This window comes from Leopardus geoffroyi, chromosome C3 (genome assembly GCF_018350155.1).
Source record: "Leopardus geoffroyi isolate Oge1 chromosome C3, O.geoffroyi_Oge1_pat1.0, whole genome shotgun sequence".
NCBI classification, from domain to species: Eukaryota; Metazoa; Chordata; class Mammalia; order Carnivora; family Felidae; genus Leopardus; species Leopardus geoffroyi.
In genome coordinates this window covers 68,590,247-68,613,540 of record NC_059338.1, presented here as the reverse complement: position 1 = coordinate 68,613,540, position 23,294 = coordinate 68,590,247, and the positions used below count along the sequence as shown (strand labels likewise).

The 23,294-nt window shown below is 48.4% G+C and overlaps 1 protein-coding gene and 1 pseudogene across 8 annotated transcripts in view; one reads left to right on the top strand and one right to left on the bottom strand.

The window, feature by feature from the left end:
• Positions 1-23,294, bottom strand: part of NVL (nuclear VCP like) — a 91,738-nt gene that overhangs the window by 32,187 nt on the left and 36,257 nt on the right. For all 8 annotated transcript variants that reach the window (XM_045453306.1, XM_045453310.1, XM_045453303.1 and 5 more), the window contains 3 exons: positions 22,093-22,155; positions 16,274-16,393; positions 12,372-12,471 (listed from right to left, as the gene is read on the bottom strand). In XM_045453306.1, the coding sequence (XP_045309262.1) occupies positions 12,372-12,471; positions 16,274-16,393; positions 22,093-22,155 (283 nt within the window). The remainder of the gene's footprint in view (positions 1-12,371; positions 12,472-16,273; positions 16,394-22,092; positions 22,156-23,294) is intronic.
• LOC123585732 lies at positions 875-2,389 on the top strand (annotated as a pseudogene).

Here is a 23,294-nt window from a genome sequence, read left to right as displayed (position 1 = left end):
TCAAACAAGGTCTCCTCCAGGAAGCCTTCCTTCCCTGAGTCCCCCAGAAGAAAGTTCCACCCTCCTTTGTGCCCACCATATTCTTGGTACCAGTAGCAAAGAGCAAGCCCCAAACTGCCTGACACTGAAGTTCATTAGGAACAAAGAGCCCATTTCTTAAGCCTAATTGCTTCTAATGGTCCCTCAATCATTCCAGAGAAGCTTCCCAAAGCTCACAATAAGAAGACCTTTGTTCGTGTACGGACACACCTAGAAATGATGGGACTCGTGTTTTCTAATGCACGTATTGAGACTTAACCATTAATTTATTCTTCCATAAAGAAGCAGAGTTCTTTAGAGCTGAAATCCTGATTTTGTTTAGTTTTGTTCTTCAGTTACCTTGGGAAGCTAAATACTTAATTCAGTGATTTTTCAATGTTCAACAAGCTACTGGACTTTCAAGATGCGAGGATAAACTACTCGGAAATGGGGAAAGAAAGATTACTGCACAACACTCGCGGCATCGTGACGGAGCACTGCCCCACGCGCCTGGGCGCCATCTTACTCTACAGGGCAAAGGGCCCCACACATTCAGGTGTCAGAAGACCTTTGCAGTTTAAAAACTTACAGAGGACCCCACTGTGACCTTTCTCTCCTGCCCTTCCCTGACCCCATCAAAGTGCAAGCACGTTCTATGTGCTCTGCTTTCTTCTACTCAACACAATTATCCACATTCACCTAAGTTCCTGTGTGTGTCAGTACTTATCCTGTCTGTATTGCCGGGCAGTATTCCACTGTATGGATACGCCTCGATTTCAGGACAGAAAGAAGTATTCATTCTTCTTTTGATGAACATGTGGTTTCCAGTTCTGGCCCACCAGAAGCACACGTGGACATGTGTTTGCGTGAGTTTCTCGTTCTCTCTGGTGAGTCCCTCCGTGTGTGGCAACATCACACTGTAGGATGTGCTGGTCTTAAAGAATCCGACAGAGCGTTTTCCAAACTAGCTGTGCCATGTTACATCCCCTACAATTGCTTGTACAATCTTTCTAATTTTAGTTCTTTTTTTTATTTCAGAGAGCGAGCACGAGTGGGGCAGGGACAGAGGAAGATATTCCCAAGCAGGCTCCTGCCCAGCACAGAGCCTGATGTGGGGCTCAGTCCCATGACCGTGAGATCATGACTTGAGCCAAAATGAAGAGTCAGATGCTCAACACACCGAGCACCCCCCCACCCCCCGCCCCGGTGCCCTGGTTAATGTAGGGTTGGTAGTAGTCTCTCACGGCGGCCTTCACCTGCATCTCCCTGACGACCAGATGCCGAGCACATTCCCATATTTATCTGCCACCGGGATTCCTACTGCAGTGAATGTCTGTGCAGTCCTTAGCCAATTTTTCATGTTTTTCTTTTGCTAAGTTTTGAGAATCCATCGCACGCTGCAGATATAGATCCTTCATCAGAGACACATTCTGTAAATGTTGCCTCCACGTCTGCGCGGCTTGTCCTTGTGAAGAGCAGTTCAATTTATCCTTTTGCTCTAAAACATTGTGCTTCTGATGTCGTACCTAAAAGATCTTTGCTTAGTCCAAGGTAGGAAACACTTCTCCTCTGCCTCCTTCCAGGAGTTTTACAGATGTGACTTTTCATTGGTCTTTGATTCGTTTTGGGTTAATTTTTCATGTGGCTTCTAACAGGTTAAAGGTTATTTTTCCCACACATCTCACTGTCCCAGCACTATTTGTTTAAAACGCTATTCTTTCTCTACTGCATGGCCTTCGTGTTCTATAAAAACCCAATTATCCAGACCCTCTGCCTCCGGGACCGAACACCCTATTCTGAACTCAGCTCCTCGTTACCGATCAACCAGGAGCTCCCAGGTTCGTCAGAATTATCCCACCGAGGTGGAGGCCGCCGTCAACGTCCTGGTCCACGCGCACCCGCGGGCTGCCTACCCCTCCCTCTCTCTGGGCTCCTATTTCCACCGGGAGGATGTGGCTCTGGAGGGTGTGGACCGCTTCTCCCACGAGTTGGCTAAGGAGAAGCGGGAGGGTGCTGAGCCTCTCTTGAAGGTGCAAAACCAGCACAGCAGCCGCGCCCTCTTCCGAGACGTGCAGAAGAGGTGCCGGGATGTGGGGGTGAAAGCCTGGATGCCATGGAAGCCGCCCTGGTCTGGACCAGGCCCGTTTGGATCTACACGCCCTGGGTCTGGCCCGCGCAGAACCCCAGCGCCGTGACTTCCAGGAGAAGCACTTCCTAGAGGGAGGTGAAACTCATCAGGAAGATGGGCGACCCCCCGACTCACCTCCGCAGGCTGGCTGCCCCCCCTCCCCCGGCTGGGCGAGGCCGGCATCTCTTGGAAAGGCTCACCCCCCAGCATGACTCGAGGTCTCTGGAGCCCAGCAGCCCATGAGGGGCCCCTCCGGCAGCCCCCGGATGCCAGGGCTGGTGCCCGAGCCTCTCTCTGTGGCCACCAGGCAGCTTTGCAACACCCTGGAGCCTGCTCCCAAGCCACAGACCAAATGGAAACAGGAAAGCTTTTTGCAGCAGGAAACAACAACAACAACAACAACAACCTCCAAAAAACGAATCATCCAGATACGTGGGGGAATATTTTTATAGGTATTTTATAGGTAGGTCCTATCATGTTTCAATGATCTGTAAGTCTGTGTCTATGCCAATACCAAATGGTGGAAACATCTTTTAACTTGGAATATACAAGTATATATTAAAAGTCAGAGCTGCATGCTCACAAATGAAGCCTGATGTAAACAATCCCAATCATAATTAGAAGGCACTTAGTTTAGGAATTTTATAATCATTTAATATCTCTAACTGACAAGCACCATATTTAGTTTATTACAAATTTATTTATTAGTTTATTTTAAGGAATTACTTATTTCATTTCGAGTGAAAAGCACCCTGAGCACTTCATTTTTTTTTAAAGATTTTTATTATTTTTTAAGTAATCTCTATACCCAATATGGGGCTTGAACTCATGACCTCGAGATCGAGTCGCAGGCCCTCAGACTGAGCCAGCCAGGACCCCCACCAAGCACTTTATACAGATCTTACTATGGGATGGCAAACTACTGCTCTATCAAAAACTTTTCCAAAATTCGATGCATTACACCATCTCCCAAAGAAAATCCAGTGCTGTGTGTCTAGAGCTCGTAGGTACCAAGCAGCTTCTTACACTTTAGAGGACGATAAAGGGAAAAGGACTCCTATCGTCCTCTAAAGGGAAGGAGCGCAAGGAACGGGCGTTGTAGAAAGTGAGAAGCAGGTGTGCACCGGCACCTCCCTGTGACAGAGAGCCATCTTGGACGTGACACACTTCACACACGCGCCCATCTTCTCCCATGTCCTCCCCGGACGGGGCAACCATGCTCTCTCCTGCCTTGGTCGAGGCCAGCTCATCCTTCCAGTCTTTCCGGCCGAGACCTGGAGGCGTGGCCGGGCTCCACTCACTCACGTCCACGGCCAACCCATTAACAGGTCCTGTCAACTGATGACACTTCCACACCCCAGCCGTCAGCTGCTGAGGACACTAACTTCGTGCCCTGGGAGCACTGCTACAGCTTCCTAAGTGGCTCCCCACCTCGATGTGGCACAGATGGTCTTCAGAGTCAAGATAATTCTCACATCCGCAGTGAAGAAGTCAGCCCAAATCCCACCGCTGTAAAGACAAAATCTGCTCACTCGCAAACAAGGAGGATGCGTGAAGAGCCCTCCCTTCCACCCGCTGGCGAGGAAGCACTGCTCTCCCACCGAGTACCAAAAAAAGCTGACGTTTAAGAGCTAAAGGTGGTGACTTCCAACTTCAGGAAAAACTCCACCTTGCTGCAAACGGACCCCCGATTTTCAAGAGGTGCCCCGATAATTCAATGGGGAGAGGATGCCACAAATGGTGCCAAGGCAAGTGGACGTCCACGTGCAAAAGGGTGAATCGGGACCCCTTCCTCAGAGCACACAAACATTAACTCAACATGAACCTAAGATCGAAGTGTGAGCACTGGACGCGTAAAACCGTCACCACACACGGGGGTTAATCTTTGTGACCCTGAATCAGGCAATGAGTTTTTGAGACAGGACACAAATTGCATGTGACTGAAAATCTATAAATTGGACTTTACCAAAATTTAAAACTTTTGTTCTTCACATTATACCAGCGAGAAAGTGAAAAGACAGCCATAGGCTGGGAGAAAATACATGCAAATCATACACCTGGCTGTGGATTTGTATCTGGAATTAGTCATTCTTTAAAAAGAATTTTTTTTTTTAATATTTGTTTATTGTTGAGGGAGAGAAAGACCGAGCACGAGTGGGGAAGGGGCAGAGAGAGAGAGACACACACACAGAATCGGAAGCAGGCTCCAGGCTCTGAGCTGTCAGCACAGAGCCCAACTCGGGGCTGGAACTCACAAACCGTGAGATCATGACCTGAGCCGGAGTCGGCCCCTTAACCAACTGGGCCACTCTGGCACCCCTAGAATTAATCATTCTTACTGCTCAATGACAAGGCATGACCCAACTAAAAAAAATGGGTGAAGGATTCAAACAGGTATTTCTCGAAAGAAGACACTATAGTAAGATACTACCTCACACCCACTGGAATGGCTGTAATCAACTAGAAAGATTGTAACAAGTGTTGAGGGTGTGGAGAAATCCGAACTCCCACACTTGGCTTTGTTACAATTATCGGCAGGAACAGAAAACGCTGGGCCTCTCTGGAAAAGTCTGGCTGCTTCCTGAAGTGTTAAACACAGAGTCACCATGTGGCCCACAGACCCCACTCCTAGGTATCTACCTCCTGAGAAATTATGATATACGGCCACACGAAACCTTGTATGCGGAGGTTCACAACAGCCCTAAAGTGGACACGACCCAAATGTCCATCAGCTGGAGAATGGGTGAAACGTTGTACGTCCACACGACAGAACGTCATCCGGCAGTACGAGGAACGGAGTACTGACACTGCCACACAGATGCGCCTTGAACACAGGATGCCGAGCGGGAGAGGGCACACCCACAGCCCACATGTGTGACTCCACTTACACACAGAAGCGGAGGCCTAGGGAGACAGTGCTGCAGGTGGGGACGGATGGGGAGGGGCAGCTAACACGCACAGATCCTCTTGAGGGTGACAGAAATGTTCTCAAATCAGGCTGTTGGGATGGCTATACAAGTCTGTTAATATCCTCAAAACCACTGAATCGTGTACTTAAAATGGGTAAAATTTATGGCATATTATAGATCTCAATAAAGCCATTTTCTTAGAGACTTAGAAACTGGGCTAACAAGACCATCAATACTATGTCTATGAAAATTACCGCAAGATCAGACGACCTTCGTGGAACAGGAGCAGGTCTCTTCTTACAATTCACAAAACAAATACTGAGTTTTATTATTTACGGTTCCTGAGAATCAGCAGAAATGATGCCAGGGCCTAGGTTACTTTTACAAGGGAAGCATTGTGCCAAAGGGCGAGATACACAGGTTGGAACACGGCACCAACTCAAGGAGAATTTAACAACGATCCAAGGCCATTCAGACTGGACACAAAAGGGAAGATTTTACTTGGAACTTTAAGTGGCTGAATATCTTACTGTGTGTAATGGAATAAATCTCTTCTTTGTTGCCACCCATCGAGTCGCCTGGACAAAAAACTACTAAGGGCTTATTACAATGGATAGAGACTCTGAACTAGGAACTTTCTCTCAAACATAAAACCGCAGACCTAATCCTTGTCCAGAAGTTTACACTTCTGTGTGTCATAATTTACAGATTTAATTTTTCAACAGAGCTACACAGAGAGCAGAAACTCTTTCTGGATACCTTGTTGCCACTGTAGGAAACAGACCCCCGCTGAGCAGTAGAGACCCTACCCGGTTGGTGTGGCTATCTGGGTATACCTGTCTGCAGGAGTGTTTTTAACCAGCGGCACAGAGGATTCAGTGGGAACAGACAGTTCCTCTCTGAGAACGTCCTTTACAGGAGCCGGTACCAGAAGAAGGAACGTGCGCATGTGCGCAGGAGACGACAATCAGGGCATCGGTGGTCTTAGTGGACTTTGTCCAGGGACCTTCATCTCCTGGGGCTGAGCACAGGGAAGCGGATTATTTCCGGGACAGGGGGTGGATTCTGGTGTGCCACACATCACACAAGGGACATCACAGGTCTTGAGAGCAGCGAGGTGGGGGGGGGATGGGGACAGAACAATTCTTTCCCTTGTTTTGTAGAAAGCAGCACCTCACAAGTTAGGGGAAAAAGTGATGACAGAAATGGAAAATAGGACAGGGGCATCTGGGGGGTGCTCAGCTGGCTTAACCATCCAACTCTTCATTTTGGCTCAGGTCATGATCTCACCATCTGTGTGATCGAGCCCCTCATCAGGTTCTGTGCTGACAGCATGAAGCCTGCTTGGGATTCTCTCCGCCCCTTGCCCGCTCATGCTTTCCCTCTCTAAATGAATAACCTTAAAAAAAGAGAAAAAAAGTCTTCCAAGCAGAGGGAAGTGACGCCCTACCTGTACTGTTAGGACATTCACACAAAAGCAGGTTTGTGTCCAGAAACCATGAGGGCTGGGGGTGCCTGGGTGGCTCAATCAGTTAAGCGTCTGACTTTGGCTTAAGTCTTGGTCTCACGGTTTGTCAGTTCGAGCTCTGCGTCGGGCTCTGTGCTGACAGCTCGGAGCCTGGAGCCTGCTTTGGATTCTGTGTCTCCCACTCTCTCTCAAAAATAAACATTAAAAAAAAAAATAAGAAAGAAAGAGAGAGAGAAAGAAAGAAAGAAGGAAGGAAGGAAGGAAGGAAGGAAGGAAGGAAGGAAGGAAGGAAGGAAGAAACCACGAGGGCTGGCATGAAATGGCCCAATTTACAGGTATTGAAAGAAAAGAGTTCTGTCAACCCAGAACTCCATATAAGCTTCAAGAAAGAAAGAACCGGAAATCAAGGCATTCTTGGATAAATGAAAACCAAGAAAATTCGCCACAAGCTAAACACACCTAAAAGAACAACTAAAGGGAGTTTCTGAAACAAAAAGGAATGTCAGAAAAAAACTAAGAACATAAGAAAAGAAAAATCGAGGGGCGCCTGGGTGGCGCAGTCGGTTAAGCGTCCGACTTCAGCCAGGTCACGATCTCGCGGTCTGTGAGTTCGAGCCCCGCGTCAGGCTCTGGGCTGATGGCTCAGAGCCTGGAGCCTGTTTCCGATTCTGTGTCTCCCTCTCTCTCTGCCCCTCCCCCGTTCATGCTCTGTCTCTCTCTGTCCCAAAAATAAATAAACGTTGAAAAAAAAAAAAAAATTAAAAAAAAAAAAAAAGAAAAGAAAAATCGATGGGAAGAGCAAAAATTTGGAAATACAACAAAGCCTCCTTTTCTACCTAAGTTTTAAAATTTTATTTGACAGGGGGCGCCTGGGGGGCTCAGTCAGTTAAGTGTCTTGACTTTGGTTTCGGCTCAGATCATGACCTCACGGGTCATCAACTCCAGCCCTACATCGGGCTCTGCATTAACAGCTCGGAGCCTGCTTGGGATTCTCTCTCTCCCGCTCTCTCTCTGCCCCTCCCCCCACTCACACTGTCTCTGTCTCTCTCAAAATAAATAAATAAACTTCAAAAAAATTTCATTCCACAGCTGAGGCAAAAATAAGAACGCTGTCTGAGGAGGTTCTGAGACAGTGGAGAAGGGACACGGAGGACAGTCCCGAATGGGGCTGGTGCAGGAACTCCAAGGTAGGCAGTGCATGTGCTCCTTGCTGGAACTGGCAAAAGAAATGCTGACATCAGTAAACAGTGAGAAGCTACGTGTATGCAGTTCTACAACCGCCTCATCCACAAAAACCACTCTACAAAGAGATACACTCAAAAATAACAGGTAAATCAAAATGAAATTCCAAGAAATGTTCAAGTGACCCACACGAAGGCAGAGAGAGAGAGAGAGAGAGGGAGGGAGGGAGAGAGGGGGAGAGACACAGAGAGAGAGAGAGGGGAAAAGCACGTGCACGTAAGCAGAGGAGGGGCAAAGAGAGAGAGAATCCCAAGCGGGCTCCTCGATCCCATGACTCCAGGATCATGACCCGAGCCAAAATCAAGAGTCGGACCCTCAACTGACTGAGCCACCCATCGCCCCTCAGTCTGTACTTTCTGAGTAAGTTCTTGTTTCCAAATTTCTGAATTCAGGGAAACACCCAGCAGGCAAAGCATCCCCAGAGGGAACCGAAACTACCCCTTGAAGCAACAGGGACTGTCCTGCACCAGCAAGACCCCACCCACAACTGACCCCAAGACGATGACCAACCTTTCAGTGCCCACCAACTTTGTCCCACACTTTCCTTTCTGAACCTGGACCTTTGTTCAGCACTTTGGAGACGGTCTTTTGGGATGCTAGCCTCCCATCTCCCTGATGGGGTTTTGGAGTGGTGGTGGGGGTTCCGAGCTGATGGCCAAGTAAGAATTCTTGAAGACGTCTTTGGTACCAAAAGGGTGATTTTAGTAAAGCATGGGGACAGGACCCATGGGGAGGAAGAGCTGCACTGGGGTAGTGCAGGTGACAGCTTCTCTACTGTGGAGTTGGGGGCAGCCCAGGGGAAGTTTCCAGTAGGACTTCCATATGCTAAGGAAGACTCGAGGATACTGGAGACCTAGCTCTTGTCAAGCTAAGATTGTTTTTCCCTCCAGCAGAGTATTATCACTAAGACAGTAGGGAGTTCCTGGAGATTAGGCTATTGATAAAATTGCCTTTTCCTTGTAATATTACCAAGATATTTATAAACTGATGGAGACTCTATCAGTCAACCGTGTGTCTTCTATCCTGTCCCCAGTCCTTGGGCAGCCAGGAGGGCCTGAGGAACGTCACACACATCCTACCCGGGCGGGCGGCTTGGGGGTGTCAGCCTGCCCCGTGCTCCCTCCTCATCCCTGGTGTTGGCCTCGCGGAAATAAATTCCTTTCCTCTGTCAGCAGGACTCCTTCCTCTGCCTTCGATTTTGTGCGTTGCCAGCGGCAGCAGCTGGTGTGTCTGGGCCCCACCAGCCAGGTGCTCTCGCCCCTTACGCCCTGGGTACATGTGCTCACATAGCACCTCTGCAACAGCCTTCCTGGACCACCATCCCTAAGTCAGCCTGCACCCCCCGCCCCCGCCAAGTCATTCTCTACCCTCTTAGCCAATCTGTCTCTTATGTACCCAAGTTCCCCAGCCCCAAATCACAGTACACACAAAGCATTTTTCCAAACTCTTAGCCTTTGAATTCCCAAAGCCAAGCAGGACCAGGCACACGGTAAAAACTCCATAAATATTTGATGAACAGAAGAGAAGCTGTGCTGAGAAATTAAAGAGCCTTAAGCTGACCTGGTGGGTCTTCGACACCAAACGGAAAGGAGGAGCTACACCTTGTGCGATCACAGAGCGCGTCAGGAAAGGAACCTGTGTGCAAAGAGTCAGAGCGACCACAGGTGTTCACGCCCTGCGTCCCTGCTCCGGAACCTCAGCCTCCCCACTGCTGTCCCCCAGGTGCTGCCTCTAGCAGGAATGGCAGCCTCCACCCTCGTCTCCTGGAACCCTGCGGTCACATGAGAACGAGGATGTAGGATCCTGCCAGCAGGAGCCCACGCCACCAGCAGAGGCCTGGAGAGGGGACGCTCCGTGAGGAGGGGGCAGAGATGCCGGAGCGTCACCGCGGAGATGGTCCTCTGGCCCTGCCACTCCAGCTGATGGCACTGGGATCGGAGAGGAACCTCTGGACAAGCCCTTCCGGAGTCCCCGACCCACAAAATTGTGGGTCAAAGCAAAAATGGTGATTTGAAGCCACTGAGTATGGTGGTAGTTTGTCATGTGGCCAAAGCCATCAGGTGGGAAGAGATTTCTGGCAGCGGGGAGAAAACAAGTCACAAACAAACAGAATGTTGCAGGACAGCGCACTAGGGAAGAGAACCGCCACAGGCACACCCACGGGTGACACGGGTGACCCACAGGGCCGCTCTTGGATTTCTGCAGGCAGCAAGGCAGCGGGATCTCTTCCATGGATAAGGGGACGGGGGAGGGGCAGAGCGGAGGAAACAGGTTCAGGGACACCGGAAGGGACAAGACACAGGTGCCCACCGTGTTCCTGTCTCCCTCACCATGGCTAAAGTCAGCACAGGCTACTGTACTCAGCCCAGACTTTCGCAGCTAAGAATCCGGAGAGCTGTCGAGAATTCAGAGAATTCAGAGGTGAACAGAGACCGGGAAAGGACACGCACCTGCACTGTTTGAGGCGAGGATTCACGTAAAACCCAGGGACACGGGGGGACCTGTTACGTTCTAGTCCACAGAGACTAAGCTAAAGATATGTGTTTACGATCACCAAACACGAAAACGGCGAGCGCCAGGTGAAGACAGGAAGGCTTATCGCAGACTACGGTGTCTTCTCGAAATCTCTCAGAAAAACTCTGCGTCTACCAGAAAACGCAGGGTGTGATTCTGCACAGAGATCTGTGAGGTTTTCCAGATTCCCCCGGGGACAGCTGTGAGTGTAGGACCTCGGGACTGCCGCCCTGGCTGTCACCAAACGTGCTCTTGGCAGAGGCAGTAGTTACTGAACAGCTCCTTGCCACACGCCGTGGGAGACACACTGCCCTTTACGACCATCCTGCCAACTGGCGTCATTATCCTGGAAGTAATGTGTGCCCAGAGCGGAGGTGGTGTAACCAAGAAGCCTTCTGCTCTTTGTCCCCGGTTCCTGTCAGAAAGCTTCAAATAGCCTTGCCATTCCCCAGGGACGGGAGTCTTTGCTACGCTAATGACCAACTCAAGGTCGGCCCAAGATAGTAACTTCAGGATGGGCCAGTTGTCAGAAAGACCAAGCCCGTGGTTAGAGGGTAGAAGTGGGAGCCACATCTCTGGGGAGACGGGTTCAATCGCGCGGCCATCGACCAACAGTGACTAAGGCATAAAACCCCAAGGGAAGCTCTGGGCAGCAGACCTTGGGAGCGAGCTGCTGACGAGCACACCGGTCTCCCAGGCTGGCGTGTGCCCTGGCTCCAAGGGGAGAGGGCCCCCAACGTCTGCACTGCCCCCCACACCTGGCCTGTGTGCATCCTTCACAACAAACAACAACTCAAGTACAGTGAGCCTTGAACAGCGTGGGCGTTAGGGGCACCGACTACCTCCTTTCCCCAGCCCCGCGCCCTCAAAAGTCTTGTGTAACTTCTGATTCCCCAAAACACTACTAGTGGCTACTGTTGACTGGAAGCCTTACCGGTAACGTAAAAATTAACACACGGTATGCACGTTCTCTGTGTTATATGCTGTATTCTTACCATAAAGTACAGCAGAGAACAAAAACATTACGGAGGCCATAAGGAAAATACGTTTATAGGACTGCACCGTGTTCACGAGAAAAAGCCACGTGTAAGTGGACCCACGTAATTCAAACCTGTGTTGTTTAAGGGTCAACTGTATGGTGCTTTCCTGCATTCCTTTAACTGTTGTGGCGAATTACTGAACCTGAGGGTTCACCTGTAGCTGGCCGGTCAGCAGCGTGAGGGTCCTGGTGGCAGCCTCACAGGCTCTGACACCAGCTCCATGTGATCAGTGTCACACGGGTGACATAGGTGCTCGGCCGGTGTCACACGGGTGGGGGTGGAAACAGAACCGGTAAGAGAACAAGAGTTGTAGCCAGGACTCAAACCCAGGTCCGCCGGATTCCAGAGACGGTACTTTACTGCCGTCAAAGTACAAACCTTCATATATTTCCGTTTTCCATTTAAAAATGAAATCGTGTATATTTCACGGAGGTTTTACCTTTCAAAGTAACTTACAAGACCCGAAAGACAAATTCTGTGAGCTTGACGGTGGCAGACAGTTAACACCAGTGTCCACGCGGGGTGGCTACGACACAGCGGCTCACGAGGACGGCAGGGTAGTTAGCACAGGAAGAGACTCTGGGACCCTCAGTAAGAGCCGGGTGCTGACGTTATGAGCCTTTTCTAAGCCCCTCGGCTCCGCTGAAGCTCGTAACAACTTTAACTAACAGTTACTGCAGGGATGGTGACGTGGTCCCGGTATAAAACCTTGTGACTCTATCTTCAACCCTCACATGCAGTGAAGAGCCTGGTCCTTGTTTCCTATACGCTTGGGAGAAACCGCAGGACACAAATTCTGATAACATCTGTGTGGTCAAAAGCGGACACTGGGTTTTCTGCCAACGAGACAACCTTCCGAGGACCAACACAGAAAAATCCCCCAAATCTAAGCAATAAAAGTCTTTTTTACTATCACTCGCATAAAAGCTTCCTAAGGTTTTATTTCAACTTACGAGCCAACAAGGGATTTCCTAAACTTAACCCTCCTCTAGTGGCATGAATGTAAATCCCGGTGTCGTGGAGCGCTGACAATCATGGGGAGCACCCCCTACCTGGCCGGTTGGTGGCCGCCATGATAAAAACCTGCTGCCGCGCTTCCAGCCCGTCCATCTCGGTGAGCAGCTGGTTCACCACGCGCACGCTCGCCCCCGTCTGAAAGGGAATGAACACACCTCCATCAGTTTCCAATAAAAAGAAAACCGCATCGTCATTCTTTTCCATACAAAGTAACGTGCTAGCTAACTTCAAGAAAGCTTCCGTCAAGAGGTAACGGCGATTATTTTCTGAGTGGTCGCTACATCCCGGCACTGTGCAACGCAGGGGCAGGAGGTCCCCGGAATCGTGTTATCCACTGTTCCACGAGGAAGCTGAGGCTCGGAGAGGCCACGTGTCCAGGCCTCACAGCCAGACAAGGGCAGGCCTGGCTGATCTAAATCTCGTGCCTCCAAGGTATTCAAAGATACAATGGCTACGGGGCACCTGGGGGGCTCAGTCAGTTGAGCGTCTGTTGGTTTCGGCTCAAGTCATGGAGCCCTACATTGGGCTCTGGGCTGAGAGCGTGGAGGTTGCTTGGGATTCTCTCTCCCTCCCTCTCCACCCTCCCCCTCGAGCACACATGCGTTCTCTCTCAAAATAAATAAACTTAAAAAAAACAAAGAAAAGAAAAGATCTAATGGCTGTGGGGAATAAGTTTAGGAATTCCCTGAGCTTGCACCATGCCTTAATAAGGCATAAAGAATTAGAAAGTCACAGGGTGAACACACCCAAGTTTGGGTAAACGAGATTAGGTAAACAGGGCAAAGGCCCCCAGTATAGGACAAAGGTATAGGAATAGGAAATCTCAAGATAAAAACATCCAAGATGAAATAAACAAGATTAGGTATTCAGGGCGGAAATGCCCCCCAACTTAGTACAATAGCAGAAAGCTGCTTTCACAGGAAGGAAGAACCAAAATAGGTAAACAGGACTTAAGACCACAGCAGGGTGAAGTTGCCCAGAGGGGAGCTAATTAGCAAAACAAAGGTGCCTTGCTGACCCTGAGGTAGCATGCTCCTTTCTCCTTTTAGTCCCCTAGGCCAGTTTAGGTAAACAGAGGTGGGGCCTCCTGTCTGCTGTAAACAACCTTCCACACAGCCAGGATTTTGTTTTGTATTGACACAAACCCTAACAAAGCATATCTCCAAAACCCCCTTTCCCCCATGCCCATGAGTTCATGTTCAAGACTCCACTGTCTCTTTGTGCACGTCCAGTCCATCACGCTTGTAAGCCTTCTGATCCAAACAAAAACGGAGCAAGGACCCTTACTCGGGGCTCTCGTCTCCTCCAGGACATTAGCCTCTCTCGCATTTTCAATCCTGTGTCCCAGTCTCTTGCTGGACAAGAAAGAACTCTACATCCAGAGTCGCAACAGATTTCCTACTGGGCAAATGTAGACTCAGCCTCACGAGAGCCCCTGGGATGTGAGATATTCCAGATCTTTGGACTGGGACACGAGGCTTCTTCCCAGAGGCACACAAGCAGATCTACGGCAATACCCAAGGGAAAGGTCCAGGGCGGTGGTGGACACAGGGGAACTCACTCTGACCCGGAAAGGTTTTAAATGCCCAATGGAAGAAATGAGAAAAGTAGTGCTGTGTGTGTGTGGCGGGGGGGGGGGGGGGGGGGGGGGGGGGGGGCGGTGGGATTACTGCGTTTCTTCAACACAGAGGTGGTAACAATTTCTCCAGAAAAGAAACGGTGCATGTCACCACTCCTTGAGGACACAAAGCTAACATGTCAGGAGATGCACATAGTGACAATCCTGACTCAGAACAGTAAAGTAGCCCCAGACACCAACCAAACACGGTCCTACCTAAACCAGACAAAACCCTCAGAATCAGCACAGGAATGTGAAAGGCAGGTTTTACTATAACAAAATTACAACATTGTACGTAATAAAAAAAATTAAAGGTAAGTGAGAAGACTGGGAAAGAAGTGCCAACACACACAATCAGACAATGGATTAATTTCTAGCACACGTAAAATCTCCTATAAATAAAAAAGAAGTTTTAATAACAAAAGGATCAAAGTATCTGATCAGGCAATTTCTAGAAGATGAAATACAAATTCACTGAAGACAATCAACCTCACTGATAATCAGGGACGTGAATACTAAGATTTAATGTCACGTTTGACAATAAAACTGACGAAAGATTAAAAGATGGGTATTAGCCATCGCTGACAATACTGTTGGCAGGCATACGTATCCGGTATTTTTTTGTGAAGGATGATTTAATGTCAGCTCCAAAACACAGTATGTATAGGTCCACATACATGTGCACAAAAGCATGTGATTAGAGTGTTATTGCAGTTCTGTTTGTAAGAAAAACAATTAGAAACAATGTGAATGTCTAAAACAGAGAATTATTAAAGAAATCCTTCTGTTTCCAGACTGTAGAATATTTATGCAATCGTTTAAAAATTAAGTCATTAAGCACATGGGAAAATCATCAAGATGCATGACCACATGCATGACCATACACGTTTTTAAGTTTATGGAGAAAGTTGTAGAATAACAAATGCTACATACAAAACTGAGCGATAACCTCCAAGGAGAGTAATAGAGGGAAATAGGAAGAAGGACTCTTGATCTACTAACATGTGTAGAACTTAATTTGAGTTTTGTCACAAGCGTGTGTCCATGCATAACTCACGCGCTAAAAAAAGAAATATGTATTCCCATTTTTCTCCCTATTTCTCTCCTTCAGAATCCCCTTCAGGTGAAAACGTCCAAAGAGAAGAACACAGGTACTGGAAAATGGAAACACGTGTTAGTAAACATCCAAGAATGAGCGAGAACCCAGACGTCAGAGCACGGTTCGTGCAGCCACAGACTTCTCTGTGGCAATGGCCGACCAGCCGCAACCCACTCACTGCACCTCTCCAAAGTCGAAATCACCAGCTGTTAACAGGCGGCTGCAAACCAACATAGGGGCTGTTGACAAATGAAGGGTTTATTCAGAACCAAAGACAAGGAGATAAATAGGAGTCAACTCCAGAGCACAACATGCCTTGACCAGCCGGACAGAAAGGGCAGTGCTTTGCTCTGGATCCCCCACCAGATTCCAGGATCTGCCAGCCGGCAGGGTGACCTGAGAAGGACCTCTGCGTGGCCACTGACCTCACCCCAGAGATAAAACCAGAAGGATTTTCTGGGATGCTACTGATGACTACTGGATGAGGAAACAGAATCACTGCGACATGAATCACACTCACATTAGTCAAGTTTTGTTCTTGAGACTTTGGAATGTTTCTGGAGATTCTAAGTGAAATGAATTTAATAAATGTTTTACAGCCTAAGGGCACACACAAGATAACTATCCGAACATGAATCACAAGAGAAACATAATCACTTCCTTAGTCATCGTGTCACAAATGTACCCACTAGACAGTCTTCATACTGGTTTCCAGAAGGCCACGTGCTCTTTACCAGTGGACTCTGGGACAAGGTCCTTCTGATAACGACTGCTTCCAGGCCCCGGCTGTGCTGACATTCCTGTGACCAGCGACACTGCAGACTCGTGCAGGTGGAATGCAGTGCAGGCCCATTTCCCGTCCTCCCCAGGCACGAACGGTACAGAGTCAGAAAGCGCACCACCTGACCCCATTCTGGGTGCGTGGAACCGCGAGGCACATTTTCTTGGGCCTCGAGAGCCCATTCACGTGATGAGGATCAAGATTACGAGGTGGGCTATTCACAGCCACCATCACTGCAACCCCCAGCTGCTCACCCCTGTGAGTCACAAGTGTGCCACCAAAATGACACAGACAAACGGATACGAGGGCTGATAACAACACAACTGTTACGCCTAGGCCCTCACTCCAAATTACCAGGTTTCTTCACTTAAAGAACCTCAGTGTTCTCAGGAAATGACTTCATAAGAACTTACAAAAGGCTTACGGTGCATACGCCTACCTCTCGGTCTGACCTTCGAGGGCACAGGGCGTCCACCTCGTCGAAGAATATGACACAGGGCGCGGAGTTCTTGGCTCGCTGGAACACCTGTCGTACTGCACGCTCACTCTCACCAACGTACTGAACACACACAGAAATAAAATGCAGAGACTGTTCAACTTTGGGGCTTTGGGCCAAATTACAGTAAAACTAGTTTTAAAAGACGTTTAAATATCAGAGTCCACAAAGTACTAGGCTAATCCGTATGGAACTGCTGATATATAACCATTTTTGATGCAGAAACACAGCCAAGTGTATATGGTTCAAAAAATCAGCTATTATTGAAGCCTATAGATTACTCGTTTCTAAAACAAAGACAAAGTAAATGTAAGGTCTTCTCTAGGTCAGGCACAATCCCATAATTCTACACTGTGATTTTGGAACTAATCTCCTGAGGGGCACCTGGGTGGCTCAGGAGGTTTGAGTGACCAACTGTTGATCTCGGCTCAGGTCATGATCTCAAGGTCTGTGAGATCGAGATCCACGTCAGGCTCTGTGCTGACAGCACGGAGTCTGCTTGGGATTCTCTCTCTCTCTTCCCCTCCCCTGCTTGCTCTCTCTTTCAAAATAAATCAATAAACATTAAAAAAAAAAAAAAAGAACTGATCTCCTACGCTGTATGCATATAAAACACCCAGCAGTAATTTTCACTAATCCAACACTACTGCCATTTCCTGCTCGACCATCATTTCCATGTGGGTCAAGTTGCTAATGAAAGATCTACTTTGTCACTTGGCATCAGAGAAGGCGAAGTGAGCCAGTGAGGCCTTCAACAGGTTTCATTGGACATACCATACCGTAAAATCTAAGTCAAAACATAAAACAGTAAGATCAGTCAAGAAACACAGTAATTCATAACGTCCTGTAACATTAGGACAAGTTAATGCAGAGAGCTACACGGAAGAATATGGTCTCACTGTTCATGAGGCCTAAGAGACTGTTCTCGTAAAATTTCAAACTAGTGAACCAAGCATGTTTTTCTCCTAATAAAACTGCTAAATAGGACAGAGTCTGCAAACTGTTTCCAGTGCCGACCTCACCGCCGGTGTTTGTTACGCTCTCGTGACCACATGGCCGTGATAAAGTAATGCAGGCGGAAAGCACACACCATGGACGACAGTGACGGGAGGGTTTTCTGTCTTCTCATCTGTCCTGTCTTTTCTTGGTACTTTTGCTCAAGGTGCTTCCCTTGCTTGATCTGTCTTCCAACCTACCTCCACTTCTCCTGGTATTTGAGAAAGTCCCCGACTTTCTTTCTATTGCTCTCCCCACTCTGCCCTCACAGAGTCTCCTGCTACTGAGACTCCCGGCTGGTCTAGATAGTCCTTGGGAAGCAGAAGTCGTGGCCTTGATCATAACATCTTGTGTGGTATATAAATACAGTAGACTGGCTCAATTTCCTAAAGAATCCAAGTCAGCAAAAATTATATTTGAAATGCTGGACCAAAATAGTAGATGTTTTAAAAGAAAAAGTAACAGTGAGCTGGGAGAGGTCAAGTATCAGACAGGGGTCGACGGGAACGATCAACACAGCTGGCAAATGCACTGTGGCTAGAGCAAACCAGATGGCCAAAGGGAAACTTAATTTAGGGGAAGATAAACCTACAATTTCAAAAGGACAGATTAAAAATCAATCTTAACAAAGGTGACAGTGATTAAAAATAAGCAAACAGGGGGCGCCTGGGTGGCGCAGTCGGTTAAGCGTCCGACTTCAGCCAGGTCACGATCTCGCGGTCCGTGAGTTCGAGCCCCGCGTCGGGCTCTGGGCTGATGGCTCAGAGCCTGGAGCCTGTTTCCGATTCTGTGTCTCCCTCTCTCTCTGCCCCTCCCCCGTTCATGCTCTGTCTCTCTCTGTCCCAAAAATAAATAAACGTTGAAAAAAAAAATTAAAAAAAAAAAAAATAAGCAAACAGAAGAAAATCCCACTATCTTGGCCTTTATGAAATATTTCAAATAAGGATCCTATAGCTATCATTTCTAACTTCTTATTTGCCTTTCAGTTTTCAACCGTGATAACCTGGCTTTTGCAAACACCCTTATTGAAAACACCCTCCCTGAAGTCACCAATGACCTTCTAATTGCCAAACCCAAAGCCCTACTTTCGGTTTCTTGTACGCTGTGGTTACTGACAAGGTTGAAGAAATAGCCTCCTAGATGTTCAGGCTTAGAAAGTCTTGGGCGTCCTCCACCCTTACAAGACCAGTCTCCTCCTTCCCCATCCCCAGCAGTGTTTTACTGGGGTCAGGGACCCCACTGTTTGTCCCCAGGGTTTCCAGTGCCACCCCGAATCTCCTGAACTCCGGGCTCACATCCCTGTGTCTGCTGGAAGTCTCTGGACTCCTTGATTCTGAATCGCCCTACAGCAAACTCATTATCTAAGCCCAAGAAGTTTACCTTCCTCATCAGATCACCTCATCTCTCCCAGTCATTCCAGACTCTGCCACAGACCTCCTCCCCACCTTTCCCTAGGAAACAAGTCAGAACACAATGAGAACAACGCTCAGTCCTCGGATTGGCAGGAATGGTGCGGATGTGGGACAGCGGGAACCCCCCCTCACTGCTGGTGGAGGCGTAACAGCAACAACCGAACTGGGGAAAAGCTGGCAAAACTTTCTTTCAGGAGAGAAGATACAGCAATTCTCCTTCGGAGAACATACCCTCGAGGGAAATAGCTCACTGATGAAAGTAAGAATGTATGTATGTAATGTTCGATCTGAACATCAAGAAAGAAACGGATTGTTTTAGAAGTGTGGTTCTGTTCATTCAGCGGAATGCCGCACGGAAAACTGATGAGCTAGAGGTAAACACATCAACAGAGGTAAGTATTACTGCGATCTAATGATTTACAAGAAATATACATTTGATCACTCAGATGACTAAATGTACTTCTCAGACATATCTGGTTTTCCCCAAAAGTTTCTGAAAACTGTCAGAGCCACAAAAGCGAGTGGAGGTCTTGTTAATATGGACTCCACTCGAGGGCGGGGCTGGCTGCCAGGAGGGCCAACCCGATGGTTACAGGGTGGAACTTTCAGTGTCCCCCCCCCCCCCCCCCCACACACACCTCCAGGCAGGGGAGGGGGCCGGAGACTGAATAGATAAAGGTCAATGACTCAGCCAATCATGGCTCCACAGAAACTCAAGGGCAGTTTTTGGTCCTTCCAGACCTGGGGAACCATGAAGGCAGGCCCCAAGGCCCATGAGACTCCAAGTTGGGACTGTGTCCTATGTACCTCTTCATTTTGCTCTTGATTCTTCTTCTTTATCATGTCCTTCAACAACCTGGTAAACACAAGTGTTTCTCAGAGTTCTGCCAGCTGGCCGGCAAATTAATCAAAACTGAGGAGGAGTTGGTTGGAACCTCTAATCTGTAGTCGGTGTGTCAGAAGCACAGGTGACAGCCTGGGACCTGTGACTGGTGTCTGCCATAGGGGGTGGGGGACACTCCTGTAGGACCGAGTCCTCAGCCTGTGGAATCGGATGTCGTGTCCTGGTAGCATCAGAACTGAGCTGAACTGAGTCGGTCCTCAGACACCCTGCTGGTGTCCAGACTGCTCGAGGTCTTGTGACCACATACTTCCACAAGTTAGTCTGTGCTCCTCCAGGTAAGTGTGCTCCCGCCCCCATCACCTGCTTCACCGGTCCCTTAAAAATTACTGTCTTAACATCGAGTATCCAGTGAGTGTTCAAATTTCCAACTGCCTCATTAAACATTTTTGAAACACGGACAGTAATACTACATGTCGTTTAGGGATAAATATATATATGTAGTAAAAGCAGAAAGTACACAGAACAAAGACCAAATTCAGGATTACGGTAAATTCTGTGGGAGAGAGAACAGGGGACGTGGTTCGGGAAGATCTGCAGGGGCTTCGCTGGGTGACAGATACGTTACTCTTCCTAATTTCTCACGTGCCTGGAACAGATCCTCAGAATGTGAAGCAAGGTTGTGCCCTTGCTTACGGCCTCTGTCGGCTCTGGTATTCCAGAGACAACACCCAGTTCTGGCTGGGGATGAGGGCCCCTCACTGTCAGGCAGAACTGTCCTTCCCGGCTTCCACCCGCAACAATCCTCTCCCTTCAAGGCTCCTTTCTAACACCTCCTCTGCCAGGAAGGCAAAAGAAGCACAAGGAAAGTAAAGACGTACGTAGAAAGCCCGCAGGAAATGCTTAAGTACAAATCCTTATTTTAGGAGGAAAGTAACACATACAATAGGAACATATACAAACTGGTAAGGGGGATACATTTAAAAAGCCTTTTGAAACAAACAATACTTTTTTTTTTTTTAAGTATGTTCCGCACTCAACGTGGGGCTCGAACTCACAACCTTGAGATGAGTCACATTTTCCACTGACTGAATCAGCCAGGAGCCCCCAAACGATACCACTTTTACTTCTTTGTCTGAACGCATTACAGAACGGAACGGTGTTTTTACTTCTCATAAGGACGAAGGGATAATACAATATTCAAAATCTCTAAAATCTGAGATACCATATAAACTGAACGCAGAGAGGAGTTACTGTATAGTATTGTAGCATCTCCCCCAGAGTACTCGTACTTTTTGAGACAAGTCGTGTGAGCTACCAGACATCAGGATGAGGCAAGCACGCTGGGAGTCATGTAGCCCAGGCTCAAACCTCAGCTCTCCTCCCCCAGGGCCACTGGACTTTGGCCAAGGTGTGTGACACCTCCAGACTTGAGTTTCCTCGTTTGCAAATCAGGAATCAGAGGAAACAATAACCCGCATCTCACAGGACTGTCACCGTGAACAAGACAGGGGTTGGGGGCTGACCACCCACCCTGTTGTTGAAGATCCACGTGTAACTTTTTACTCCCCTAAAACTCAACTTGTGATAGCCTGCTGTTGACCTTGGGAAGCCTTACGACATGAAGTCAACTGACTTTTGTCGGCTGTGTGTTCTATGTATCAAACTGTGAATTCTTACCATCAGGTCAGCTAAAGAAAAGAAAACATCAGTAGGAAAATCATAAGGAAAATACACTTACAGGACTGTACTTACTGAGAAGTCTCCGTACATAGGTGGGCCTGCGCAGCTCAAGCCCGCGTTGTTCAAGGGTCGGCTGTATAGAGTGCTTGATGAATACACGGCACAGAGTATACGCTTTATTTATTTATTTATTTTATTTTTCGGAGTACACACTTTAAAACGTCACCTGGGTGGCTGAGTCAGTTAAGCAACCGACTCAATTTTGGCTCAGGTCATGATCTTGTGGTTCATGAGTTCAAGGCCCACACTGTGATAGTGAGAATCCTGTCAGGATTCTCTCTCTGCCCCTCCCTGTGCTCTCTCTCAAAATAAATAAATGATCTTTAAAAAATTTTTAAAAGTAAAACAAAATGCCCACTTTTAAAAAAAGTTTATTTGGGGGGTTGGGGGCCGGGCAGGCAGGGCAGAGAGAGAAGCAGGCTCCACACTGTCAGCACAGAGCCTGACTCGGGGCTCAAACCCACAAACCGTGAGATCATAACCTGAGCCGAAGTCAGATGCTTGACAGAATGAGCCATCCAGGAGCCCCTAAAATATCAACTGTTTGATTATTTCCATTTTGCAGGAGGGAAAATGGAGGCTCAGAGCTGAAGAGACTTAGTTAAGAGAGCACTTAACACACTTTGTACAACAGAGCAAAGCAATGTCTTCACTCCTGTGCTGGAGACTTCACCAAAACGTCCTGTGTTTCCAGGACGCAGGGACGCTCTGCTCGTAACTGGAGCAGCCGTTACTTCTCATCTACGACCAAGGCTCACGCCACAACTTACCATATTTAGCAATTCGGGGCCCTTGACAGATATAAAGTTCAGTCCGGACTCATTTGCAACCGCCTAGTGAGAAAAAAACCAAGATACAAATCAGAAAAATTTACAGTAAACAGTAATTTGTGACAACACAGGCCTTTTGGAGTTTATACTGTTTCTCCCATCAGAGGAAGGAGATGAAAAGGAAAAGGAGAAATGGGTTAAAAGAAAAATCAAAGAAACATCTACAACTTTCTAAGAATCACTCAGACGAGAAACCAGACAGGGTGATGTGGACCATCTGGGTGAAGGTGTTGCTCACACAAACACGCTTACACACACACGTCTGTAGCCCGGCTTGCAGTTCCAGGGAAATCCCAGTCTGTGCAGCAAAGCGTGCCTTGCCCAATGAAAGCAATCGTTCACTCATAAACCAAAATTCAAAAACCTCAGTATTAGTCTTGGCCACGGGTCAGCGCTCACAGATTACTTTTAGTAACGATTAAACTGCACGGCTCAAAGCCAACACGGTCGTACGTGTAAAAGAACCCGAGAGAGGTCACCTGAGTGCCGAGAAGAAATGTGAATAAGTCACCAAGGATCAGGGAACAGAGTCCCTTCTCTCCCTGGAGCCTGGCCTCGGAGCTCCAGAGCCACACCCGACAGGAAGCTCGGCATCTCCTTCCGGACCTGATGTCTCAAATCCGTCATTTCCAAAGCAGGACGCCTGGATCTGTCCCAGCTCCCTCCACACCCCACGTCCCCAACTCCGACAGCTTTTAGCCCCAGACCCTGGTGGCCCCCTTGACCCTTGTCACATCATCCGATCTGTCTCCAAGTCCCGTCAGCCTGAGGCCAAAATGTCCGCGTCCCACGCTTTCTGCTCCTCGGCCACCCACGCCTCACGCAGACCACCTGGATGTGCAAAGAAACCAAACCGAGACTGGACGAGACGACCCTCACCGGTCCCCTTCCACTCTCGCTCTCCTCTACCACTCACCAGAGTCCCCTTGTAAGAACACCAATCACATCGTCTCCCGAGGATTCGCCTTTATCCCTGAGTACAACTTGAAATATTTACCACAGCTCACCAGCCTGTAGTTTGGGACACGACAGGTCCCCTCAGTCCGGCCACTGGCTTTCTCGGGGTCCCTCCCCGCTTCAGGGCCAAACAGGCGGTCAAGGCTGCTACGCGGCTGGCGCCAAGCACCGCGGCCACCGCTGGC